We start from the raw sequence: 13,161 nt of genomic DNA on the forward strand, positions 1-13,161 counted from the left end.
CTTATAACTTGTTAGCATCAAATTTTAACCATGGGTTCTTCCTTTTAGGTGTTTGATTATGACTTTGCATTACAAGATGACTTCATGGGCTCAGCCTACCTGGATCTGACTAACTTGGAATTAAACAGGTAACAAATTTTAAAAACAATCATCATAATTTTATTTAGTTGTATCCTGTTCATTTGTGTAATCAGCACTCTGTATGGAGAAGAAAGTCAAAATGGATTTGTTCATTCATGTAGATCATTTTCTGCTAGGATTAATTCATGTTGGTGTGCCAACTTATTTAAGAGCTTAGATAACATGCAGTCTCTTCTATATTTTCCTCTGGATATCAGTCAATCTTTCCATCAGAATAATCTCAGAATCACAGAATGGTTACAGCATATAGCATTTTGAACTTCTCTCAAATGTCTCAAGACTGTCGAAGGAGCAAATCACCTAGTGCCACTTCCCTGCCTCACCCCGTAACTGAGCACATTTTCGTCTGTGGATAATGATCCAATTTGCTTTTGAAAGCCATGATTGAATCTGCCTCCACCACACTACTCCTGGAGTGGGAACAGGAAAAGTCTGAGGAAATTGAAGGTTCTGATTGGTAGTTCTCCCGACATCTAAAACCTGACAAAATAGCTCCTTATCATCAGAGAATTTAGTAACTTTTGCTTCCATTAAGGTAATACTTACCCAGGAAACAAATGACAATAAAACCCAGTTGAACTCCTATAACTATTAAACTTCCAACATACCACACGCAGCTCGAACTATGCCTCCCCCCATCTCTTATAACCCTCCAACCCCTGAAAACCATTTCCTGACTAGACGCTTGAACTACACTTTCAGCCCCTCCTCACCCCTCCTGTCTGTCAGCTCCTCCATTCTCCTACCACTGACCTGAACACCTGTTGTCACGAATAACTTCCTTCCCCCCCAACATGAACCCGTGAAATCTGACACACATTCCCTCACCTTCCATCCCTGACATTATCCTACACCACTGCCATCCAACTGAACAACTCTCACCCACTGCTGGCTTTGATACCAGACGCCTTGGCCATTGCCAGTCCCAACGTCACCTCCACCAGTACTAACCCCATGGTACACTCCAAGCATTTACCTGCCACCCTTCCATCCTTCTTACCTGACACCCTACCTACTTAACTACACCTCTACTCACCTGGCAACCTGATAACCTCTCCACTTGGCACCCTAAGCCCCAGACTTACCTTACCTACCTTAACACAGTAGCTGTCTGGCCATGCCACTGACGCTTAAATCTCAGAACACAGTAGACTGAATGCTGCTAGAGAGGGAGTGGTTTAACTTCCCCAACTATCTGCACTACCTGAGAACCATGTTCATTTTATGTCTGATCCACATTTATGAAGGAGTAGGATTAGGATTCCTGGCTTGAAACGTGGAGCTCATTGCTAATGGAAAGAAATATGATTGAGTGATAATCCGAATGTGATTACAATCCTTCAGAGTATTCGGGCCGATATATTGAACATTCTTACTACCTATTGGTACCAGATGCAAAAAGTGAGAAAATTAATAATTTTAAAACACTAGGTGTTCTCTGGCATCACTATCAAGGCCATGTTCATTATCCATCCTTAGTTTCTCAATGAAAATGATGGGAGTGGGCTTCCTTCTTTAATTACTGAAGTCTTTATGATGCTGCTGATCTCACGATGGTGTTCATTTGGAAATCTCACAATGTCCTTAACAATGAAAGAGCAATGACATAGGCCAGGATGTCAGAATGGCATGTTATTTGAAGGGAAACCTGAAGATGATGGTATTCCCACCACAATTTTGTTCCTCTGTCCTACTTAGTGGCTTTTTTCAGCAAAAAGGAGATATGATTTCAATTTATCCTTAGTACATCAGTACACACTGCAGCCAGGGGATGCCTTGTAGGTAAGCATGTTTCCAAAAGATTGGCAGGTCATATCAACAGTATGTCCCTTCAGCTGTTTGTACCAAACAAGATATGAACATACCCAATTAGTCAGCATTTCTGAAATTTGCAATATTGTCCTTGATATTAGATGTGATTCTACGATCCACATTTGCTGGATAACCCTGAATGCGTAAGGAATTATGCTGACACCCAATTTAGTGCTATTGCTTGGGCTCTCAGTGTATTGTACTTACACACTTGAAGCTACATATAAGACTATCTGGTTCATAATTTTAAAAAGACTGTTTCTTAACTGTCAATCAACATTAATTAATCAGCATTCTCCATGGCAACAGCTCTGCTAATCAGAGTCCACTAACCAATCTATCGGCGTTTCTTCTCATGCAGTAAAATATTTGTTTTGCCCTTGAATTTGTATTTCTTGCAAAATGTCCCAATATGTACAAGTTGAAAAACTTGGATAAAAGGTACTTTTCTCAACATTACTCACATTTTGTATTACCAAATGACCATAAATATTTCTCCTTAAATTGTGGTGAAACAATTTTTGTGCCACTTTAGGAGAATATAAACAGAAGTATACAGAGATGTCAAGAAATCATCAATAACAAGTATTTTTTATTTAAAGTTTAACCAAATACCAATCTTTTTGTAGGATTTTGTGAACTTTGTCTGATCTTCTTAATTACAATGTATCCAACTTTTGTTTTTTTCCAGGCCAATTGACGTCATTTTAAATCTGAAGGACCCAAGCTGTCCTGTTCAAATACTAGGGTACCTGTTGATGACTGTTACATTGGTTTACAGAGAAACTGATCCAAGAGAGACTGTAAGTTTATAATTTTATTCTTCAAAATGTGGAAACAATTAACAAATAACATTCTTCCAGCTGTAAATGTATTAGCCTTTCTGTAAGTTTTCATTAAAATGGAGGGACCCAGTTGTTTAATTACAGCGAAGGAAACTACTGTGGAACATAAGGTGTAAATATCATTGGCTCAATGCATTGGTGTGTAACTGAGTAGGGAGGATAAGGTGAGTAGTTGGGTGACTTAAATGGGTTGAGTGGCAGGGTGGCAGCTGAATAGGATGGCAGATAGAAAAGGTAGAGTGGCATTTTGCTGGATTACAAGGGTGCAGGTGAGTAGGGTGGTATCTACATACAATGGCAGGGCAGGTGAACTGGCTTGGTGGTTTGGATTAGGAAAGTTTTTCAGTTCCAGATTGTCAGGAGAGTTGGACTCAGAATTGGAGTTGAGTGATCAGAGTGAGGGAGTCAGGTGGCTAGGGAATTGGGTAGTGAAGTGGGTGTCAGTATTTTAGGTAGTTAGGGGTTCAATTTGTGGTTATCCTGGAGGTATACCAGGAATTTTATTTCTAGTATTTCTTAGATAACTATCCAGGGAAAAAAATTACAACTGTCTTTGAAATCTAAAGAGTTGGAGAGATTTATGGAGCATCTCAGGGAGCTAGGGACTCACCTGTCAGAAGTTCAAATTTCCTGGGTAATTCTCAAAGAGTCAATGCATTGGAGATTCCGTATATTTCCAATAATTCGGACACTGGAAGATTTCTGCTGTTTGCTGCTTCTTGCACAAAGGGACATATTTTTAGACAGTGTTTAAGAGAAGACAATTGCATTCTTGAATTCCATGAATACAGAGTGACACCCAAGTCAAATTAATATCAGTACCTAAGCGAGTTATTCAGGTCGTCCTAGCTGAAGATAAATTTCATGTTTGCTCTGTTAGTCTTTGTTTTTTGTGAAATTTGCTTTGCTCTGTTGTGTTACTATTTTTAAGACCATTTGAACTGAAGAAAGACTTGGGAAGTGACTGCGCCACAAATTTGTGCAAATTCCATGAAACATATATGAGAACCTTCTGGAGTTCAATGTTTTCAAGGCTATGATCCTAGGGCAATGTGACAACATCTTTACAGGGAAAGATTTTTGAATGTTATTGTGTGAATAGTTATCAAGCTATTTTGTTGTCCATCGTTTAGTTTGTGAAAATAAATGGCATACAGTAAAGGAATGCATAAGGACAAAGAAAGTCAAATAGAAACGGAATGACTTTTCCCTGGAATAACTTAAACAGATAGCCAAAATCAAGATCCTTTCATATCTTAATTGTCAAAATAGTACATTGTACATTCACATTAGGATGAAATTGAAAATTCATAAATAGAATCTGAAATTACAAAATGGTTCTATCATGGGAAAATAGGAACTGGAATAGGCCATTCAGCCTGTCAAACCTGCCCTGCTGTCCAATATTGTAAGACCATAAGACATAGGAGCAGAAATTAGGCCGTTCAGCCAGGAATCTACTCCGCCATTCAATCATGGCTGATAAGTTTCTCAACCCCATTCACCTGCTTTCTTCCCATAACCCTTGATCCCTTTGACGATCAAGAACCTATCTATCTCCATCTTAACTATACTCAATGACCTGGCCTCTACAACCTTCTGTGGCAATGAATTCCATAGATTCACCACTCTCTGGCTGAAGACATTTCTCCTTATCTCAATTCTACCCTTTACTCTCAGTCTGTGCCCTCGGGTCCTAGTCTCTCCTACCAATGCAAGCATCTTCCAAAAGTTCACACTGTCCAGGCCATTCAGTGTTCTGGAAGTTTCAATTACATCTCCTCTCATCCTTCTAAACTTCATCGAGTCTCGACCCAGAGTCCTCAAAACGTTCCTCAAGTGTTAAGCTTTTCATTCCTGGGAGCATTCTCGTGAACATCCTCTGAACCCGCTTCGGGCCAGTCCATCCTTCCTGAGCTATGGAGCCCAAAATTGTACTCCAAATGTGGTCTGACTAGAGCATTATAGAGCCTCAGAAATACATCCCTGCTTTTATCTTCAAGTCCTTAAAATAAATGCCAATGTTGCATTTGCCTTCCTAACTACTGACTCAACCTGCAAGTTTACCTTGAGAGAATCCTGGACTAGAACTCCCAAATCACTTTGCACTTCAGACTTCAGAATTTTCTCCCCATTTAGAAAGTAGTCCATGCTTCTATTCTTCTTACCAAAGTGCATGAACTCACACTTTCTCATGTCGCACTCCATGTGCCACTTCTTTACCCAGTCTCCTAACCTGGCCAAATCATTCTGCTGTCTCCCTGTCTCCTAAATACTACCTACCTCTCCACCTATCTTTGTCTTGTCTGCAAATGTAGCCAGAATGCCCGAAGTTCCTTCATCTAGATCTTTAATGCATAAAGTGAAAAGTTGTGGTCGCAACACTGAGCCTTGCGGAACACCAGTCGTCACCGGCTGCCAGTCTGAGAAAGGCCCTTTTATCCCCACTCTCTGCTTTCTGCCAGATAACCAATCTTCTATCTATGCTTGCACCTTCCTCTAACTCCATGGACCCTATCTTACTCAGCAGCATCCTGTGTAGCACCTTGTCAAAGGCCTTCTTGAAGTCGAGGTAGATAACATCCATTGGCTTTCCTTGGTCTAACCTGCTCATTACTTCCTCAAAGAAGTCTAGCAGATTTGTCAGGCATGACCACCCCTTGTTGAAACCATACTGACTTTGCCCTATTTTACCATACACTTCAAAGTATTCAGAAGTACAACCATGGCTGGACAAACATTTCAATGCCTTTTACTCACTCCATCCTACAACCGTGTAGATTCCTGGTAATTGGAAATCTATCAATCTCTGCCTTAAATATACTGAAAGAATGAGCCTCCACAGCTCTCTTTTGGAGAGAATTCCAGAGAGTCACTAATTTCTGAGTAAAATAATTTCTTCCCATCTCAGATCTAAGTGGTGCCTGCCTTATTTTTAAATTGTACCCGTGGCTTTAGACTCCCCAATCTAGGGAAACATCTTACCTGCATCTAGCCCATCTATACATTCAGGTATTTTGTAGATTTTAATGAGATCACCTCACATTCTTTGAAACTCTGGAGAATGCAGGCCCAGTTTGTCCAGTGTTTCTTTATCAGACATTCCTTCCAATCTGGAAACAAGTCTGATGAACCTTTGTTGCACTCTCACTAAGGCAGAATTATTTTTTCCTGTGATAAAAAGATCAAGCATACACATAGATGTAGTCTTACCAAGCTCCTAAGCAACTGAAGGAAGACTTCATTGCTCCTGTACTCACACTCTGTTGTGCTAAAGGCTAACACTCCATTATGCTTCCTAATAACTTAATGCATCTGCACATTGGCCTTCCATTAGTTATTGACAAAGATATCCCTTTGTACCTCTACACTTTGCAACCTCTTATCATTTAAGAAATACTCTGCATATCGTTTTTTTTTTGCCAAGGTGGATACCCTCACATTGTTCCATATTATATTCCATCGGCTATGTTCTTAACTGTACATGAAGCTTGTCCAAATCCCCATGAAGCCACTTTACATCTTCCGCATAATTCATTCCCACTTAGATTTGCATTAGCTTCAAATCTGAAAATGCTAAATTTAGTACCCTTCTACAAATCATTGATATGTATTGGGAACAGCTGGGGCCCAAATCCTTTTCATACTCACGGCCTGTCAATGTGAGATTTATTCCTTCTCTCTGTTAGTCAATAATTAGTCCATGCTAGTACATTACTGCCTATCCAATGTGCTGTGTGAGACTTCCAACAAAATCTTTCTAAAAGTCTAAGGATGCTGCATCCATTGGCTTTCCTTAATTTACTTTGTTAGAAACGTCTTCAAAAACATTCAACAAGTTTGTCAATATAATTTTAAATAATCCTGAACTTCTTTCATTAGCCACAGTTGACTGACCTTTTTAATTTTTGTACCTTGAAGGAATGTATAGTTGCTGTAAGCCATGGAATAGCTTTTACAGATAATTCATTGCCTATGTATAATCAAGTATAGTGTATTTTCCCAATCCAGTTTAACCAATTTGCATCATATGTCTTCATAATTACCCTTATGCAAATTTAGCACCATTACTTCAGAATGAACTACCTCACTTTCAAACATAATGTAAAATTCCATCATATTATTGTCACTCATCCCTAAAGATTCTTTTACAATAAGATTGTCAATGAACCCCTTTTTATCATACTATACTAAATCTAAAATAGCATGTCCTCTAGTTGACTCCTCAACATGCTGCTCTAGAAAGTGCCCCTAATGTATTCTAGACACTCATTCTTCACAGCTTTGATGCTCAATTGGTTTGCTCAGTCCATACGTAGATTGAAGTCACCCATGATAACTGTGTTTCTATGTTATATGTTTTTCTCATCTCCTGATTTATACCTAGCAAATCTTCCTGCAAGGATATCAGTCCCTGTCCTGTTAATGTGCAATCTATCCAGCTTGTACAGGTTCCATCTACCACAGATCTGGTTCCAATTCCTTAGAAATTTGAAACCCTCCCTCCAACACCAGTTCCCCAGCCCATATTCAAATGATCAAGCCTCCTATTTTTATGCTCACTAGTACATGACACTGGGAAGTAATCTTGAGATTCATCTTCTTGAGATCCTGCTTTTTAATTGCTTCTGACTCCATTAAATCTGCCTTCAGCAACTCATTTCTCTTCCTACGTATGTTGTTGGTACCCACGTGAGACATAACTTATGGCTGATCCCTGTCAACCAGAAGGATATCCTGCAGCTGCTCCATAACATCTTCGACCTTGGCACTAGGGAGGCAGCACACCATCCTCGAGTCACGTTTACTCCCACAGAAAGGCCTGTCTGATCTCCTGAGTGCAGAATCCCTCATGACTATCATTTTTCCACTCTTCTTTCTCCACCACTGTACAGCTGATTCACCTGTGATGTCTTGAGCTTGGTTCTGGTTGCACACTCCTGAGGAACCCTCTCCAGTTTCCAAAATGGAATACCAATTGGCAAGCACATTAGACTCATGACTCCTGCACTATCTGCCTGATTTTCTTAGACTACGCGTCAGTTACCCATTGTCTCTCTGCATGCACACTTCTCACCTGCAGTGTGGCCGCCTATCTATATGTGCTATACATGTAGTCCTCTATCTTGAAGTTGCACAACAGTGCTCCAGCCACTTCTCAGTTTCCAAAAGTGGGAGCTCAAGTTTGTGTAGTCGGTGACATTGCATGTAGATGTATATATCTGCAACAGGCTCAGCCCTTCTACCTTGCCATCATATAACTCAAAAACTGTTATCTTTAGAATAAGTATGGACTTATCATGAAAACTTAAACTTGTTCTCAGAAAGCAGAGAGAAATAAAGACTAGACACTTAAACACATACTAAGTCTCCAGTCTTCACTTTACATATTGAAAAGACTGACCAATTCTAATCACCAATCAGATACTTTCCCTACTTTGTGATGTCACATTGCCATTGGTCTCAGTGCAGGTAGGCTTCATGATCTACACCTTATTTCTTCTCCTACTCACCTCTCACTGGAGACTCTATTTCTTGCATTATCCTTAATTAAAGCACACCTTTTCCTCTCTGACTTGAATTTCCACTTGGAGCCAAATTTCCAGTTACTCACTCTGTCTCAGTCTCACCCTGGCAAAGTCTCTCTCACTCTGGCTCTGCAACTTACTTTTACCATTGTCACATATCTTAGGAAAAGAAAGTATGCTGTTCAGGATGAAAATAAGAATGGTTTTGGAGGGTGGAAATAGTAATATAATGGACATTGCCATTCATTCTTAATACTGTAATTTTGTCAATGAGAAGGGCTCTGAAAATGGAATTCTAAAGACAAGAGCATAATAGTTGACCAGAGTATAACAGTTGAAAATACAAACACTGATGAAGGAGAAAAAAAGACAGATCTTGGAGATTTAAAAGCTGCTGAACAATGTCAAACTGGTACAGATTGGTTGAGTATTTGTCCAGAATATTTTCTTATTGGCTTTGGCTGTTCTCATTCATTTCTTTGTCAGTCCTGAGGTTCTCACGGCTGCAACAGTTGAAAAGAGAGCAAGGTAAAGAGGGGCAGGATGGTGATTGAAGACTAGAAGTACATGCTTACAATCTTCCGGGGAAGTTAAAATAAATCACTTAGTATTTTCTTGTTAACTAAATGATGACAGAACAATTTGAATGACAGGAGAAACATCAAAAAGAGCAGCAATTCAAAAAAGCCAAATACACAACTCACACTGGCTGCAGAGTTGGCCTCTATACAGAGAAATAATGACAACTGAAATACTTCAGTCAACTTTAGCTGTAAAGCATGCTTTGACTGACAGGCTGCTAGCAAAAGCAAATGGTGCATACTCCAGAAGCAATGGCCCAACTGCTTTGAAGGATGATTGTACACAAACTGTTCATTGATAACGCACACCTAGTTCAGGCCCTCTCATAGTCACTCCTAACTGAACATGCATTGAGGAGTTTATGATTTACTTTTGCTCATGCAGACATCGTAAAACTGGGCTGCATTCTTGAAGGACCTTTCCAAGGAAGGAAGATCTTGGAGGACTAGTTTTTTGAATCTTCAGAGGAGTCATAGTAGATGCTTACAAGAACATTGGAAAGGTTTTCTGCTCTGCTAGGAGAAAATCTGTTGTAGTTAATGAGTCTATAGTTTCAGGCTGTATTGGGTTACAGCATCATGTGAAATTGGAACTCAGACAACAACAGGAAAAACACTGGGAAAGGGGGAGAAGACTTTCAGTAGACCACTAACCTAGAGTTGTTACCCTTCAATCACTACATCAGCTCAGGAGCAATTTGTGAGGCACCTGAGTTTCACTATGGGATGGTCAAGGTAGGGTGGTGCCACCTCCTGTCAACTTACAGCTGCATAGCAGGGCTAGGATAGGACTGCCAAGGGCCATTAAGGTTCGTTGTTGCCCTCAAGTGGATCCTTCCAGGCAGGGGTAGATGACATCAACACCATCTCAGGTTACCATCCATCATCGCTTCGGGATGCAGAGGAGAGAATTTCCATTGTTTTTCTCACTGACTGAAGAGAAGTAGGAGGAGAGATCTATTGAATTTTCCCTACTAGCATTTTCAGTGTGCACATGCTGTGGCTCTGGGGGCTTCAAATGTGAACACGGTGATGTTCCATAATTCTAAGAGTTACCACTACATCAGCATCCTGTTAGTATATCACCATGATTCCAGGATCATCTTGGTCAGTGGCTGTTTTCATGGTCACAGTTGTGTCATTTTCAGCTGTTTCTGCCAGTTTTGCACGAACATGAGAACACAGAGACTGGCTCTGGATCTCAACACATTCTTGCAAATGCATCTGGCTGATGACTCACCTCTGCTATCTTACTGCACGAGGATACAGCACATACAATGCAAACAAAGCAGCAACAAGGAACAGGGCGAATGAGAGGACTGCAGATACTGGAGATCAGAGTCAAGATTAGAGTGGTGCTGGAAAAGCACAGCAGGGTCAGGCAGCAGCAAGGAACATACTGGAGTACAAAATATTTTAGACCATTTGTTCTGTGTTTGGACTCTGTGACTCTGCTTGCCCTAAGATGCCATCCTAGCATTATACTTTCCCTCTACTTCTCCATTTTTCAATCCATAGCTGTGTCACGACTCATCAGACAGCAATGGCACAGATATATTTTGCAGCAGAGGAATCAGTTGAAGACTTAAATGGGACAGCATATAAGTGGTAATACACTCTGAGGTGCTTCATATCTTCACAGATCTGCCAGATAGCCTTCTGTCACAATCTGGAACAGATGAATGTGGTCTCAACCTGGCAAAGGAGTTTGTACAAAGTAGAGATCCCATTCTTTTCAGCTTTCTAGGTGCACTCAATGCAATAGTGCAGGAATTTATTTCCCACTAATACCATTTACTAGATCTTTGGAACTCATGTCGGACTCTAGTGGAAAAGTCATGTCTTTCCCCAACAAAAGAGTTTGAGTAACTATATCTTCAAGTAAGTTTAGTTGATTCAATTTTAGAAAGAGGCAGTACTTTTCCTTTTGACAAGATATTGTAACTCTTAAGCAGGCACCTTGGTTACTTTCCCCGCACACATTGCAGTGCTCCCACTTGGACTCACATCTGTGTCAGAGCTATATCTTGGTTTGTTGTACTTGCAGTCAGGGCTCCTTTCACTTTGTATCCAATCCTGCAGCTTCCAGCAAACTGCACAAAAGTGATCTACTTTGTGACATTCAAGGTTGCGTGATCAGGAGAGTCTGGATTAGTGGTGCTGGAAGAGCACAGCAGTTCAGGCAGCATCCGAGGAGCTTCAAAATCGACGTTTCGGGCAAAAGCCCTTCATGAGGAACAAAGGCAGTGATCCCGAAGCGTGGAGAGATAAGCTAGAGGAGGGTGGGGATGGGCAGAAAGTAGCATAGAGTACAATGGGTGAGTGGGGGAGGGGATGAAGGTGATAGGTCAGGGAGGAGAGAGTGGAGTGGATAGGTGGAAAAGGAGATAGGCAGGTAGGACAAGTCCGGACAAGTCATGGGGAGAGTGCTGAGCTGGAAGTTTAGAGCTTGGGTGAGGTGGGGGAAGGGGAAATGAGGAAACTGTTGAAGTCCACATTGATGCCCTGGGGTTGAAGTGTTCCGAGGTGGAAGGTGAGGCGTTCTTCCTCCAGGCGTCTGGTGGTGAGGGAGCGGCAGTGAAGGAGGCCCAGGACCTCCATGTCCTCGGCAGAGTGGGAGGGGGAGTTGAAATGTTGGGCCACTGGGCGGTGTGGTTGATTGGTGCGGGTGTCCCGGAGATGTTCCCTAAAGCGCTGCTAGGAGGCGCCAAGTCTCCCAAATGTAGAGGAGACCGCATCGGGAGCAATGGATACAATAAATGATATCAGTGGATGTGCAGGTAAAACTTTGATGGATGTGGAAGGCTCCTTTGGGGCCTTGGATGGAGGTGAGGGAGGAGGTGTGGGCGCAGGTTTTGCAATTCCTGCGGTGGCAGGGGAAAGTGCCAGGATGGGAGGGTGGGTTGTAGGGGGGTGTGGGCCTGACCAGGTAGTCACAGAGGGAACGGTCTTTGCGGAAGGCGGAAAGGGGTGGGGAGGGAAATATATCCCTGGTGGTGGGGTCTTTTTGGAGGTGGCGGAAATGTCGGCGGATGATTTGGTTTATGCGAAGGTTGGTAGGGTGGAAGGTGAGCACCAGGGGTGATCAGGAGAGTGCCTGGTATCTTTTGAGAAGTTGAAAGCCATTTTGATCAATGAACCAGTTTGACTGCATCAGATTTCACTAAGTCCTTCAAAGTAGCAGTTAGTGCTAATGATCTGGGAGTGGGTGCTATTTTCTAACAAGAAGATGGGTAGGCATGGCAAAGTCAGTAGAATATTTTTACCAATAACGCTAAAATGCTACCAAATAAGATATTCAATGGTAGATAAAAAAACCTTGGGATTTCACTGGCTCTTAAACATTTTGAAATTTACCTGTATATCCATCACAGCAGCAGAGAGACATTAGAATGTGCCAAACATAACCTCCCAGTTGTGGAAAAAATGTTTTAAAAAGCCAGATTATTCCAATGGAGTTTGCTATCATAGCCTTAGCACATAAAGATTGTTCACATTGCAGGAAAAGATAATATAAGTGCAGATGCTTTGTTAAGGAGGCAACTTTGTTTGAAGCATTTAAGTACAGTGAAGGTATCAGCGATATTTGCATAGGTTACATGGAACAAGCAAATGAGAATGCTTTTGTGAATGTGTCAGAATTTTCTAAAATTTTAATTTGTCCACACATTATAATGATAGCTTTTAAAAATAGTTTTTCATTTTTTAAAGGGTAGAAGTGTTATGAAGCAACATCATATTAAATATTTCTTGGATGATTTAAGTTTTGAAGGATTAGGGTCATAGAGATGTACAGCATGGAAACAGACCCTTCGGTCCAACCCTTCCATGCCGACCAGATATCCCAACCCAATCTACAAATTGATTACTTTTCATTTTGCAGAAATACCTGTCATGATTTCTTTAAAAGACTGTGTTGAAAAGTCACTGTAGACATTGGAATTCTGTCTATCAATCCTTCATAGAATTCATGTGACTCATAATAACTGCATGTTTTTCTGCAAACATACTGCGGGGCTGCTTGAACAGTACCTGGTGTGGATACTGTTTTGCTTATTTTATTATTAGATTAGATTAGATTACATTACAGTGTGGAAACAGGCCCTTCGGCCCAACAAGTCCACACCGACCCGCCGAAGCGCAACCCACCCATACCCCTACATTTACCCAACACTACAGGTCAATTCACCTGACCTGCACATCTTTGGACTGTGGGAGGAAACTGGAGCACCCGGAGGAAACCCACGCAGACAC

The 13,161-nt window shown here is 41.2% G+C and overlaps 1 protein-coding gene across 15 annotated transcripts in view; it reads left to right on the plus strand.

Moving 5' to 3' along the window:
- mctp1a (multiple C2 domains, transmembrane 1a) overlaps window positions 1-13,161 on the plus strand; it is a 643,540-nt gene that overhangs the window by 278,775 nt on the left and 351,604 nt on the right. For all 15 annotated transcript variants that reach the window (XM_087999145.1, XM_087999160.1, XM_087999167.1 and 12 more), the window contains 2 exons: window positions 49-128; window positions 2,645-2,756. In XM_087999145.1, the coding sequence (XP_087855271.1) occupies window positions 49-128; window positions 2,645-2,756 (192 nt within the window). The remainder of the gene's footprint in view (window positions 1-48; window positions 129-2,644; window positions 2,757-13,161) is intronic.

Source organism: Chiloscyllium plagiosum, unplaced genomic scaffold, assembly GCF_037043375.1.
Source record: "Chiloscyllium plagiosum isolate Xiang-an unplaced genomic scaffold, Cpla_swu_hap1 HiC_scaffold_2, whole genome shotgun sequence".
In the NCBI taxonomy this organism is placed as follows: Eukaryota; Metazoa; Chordata; class Chondrichthyes; order Orectolobiformes; family Hemiscylliidae; genus Chiloscyllium; species Chiloscyllium plagiosum.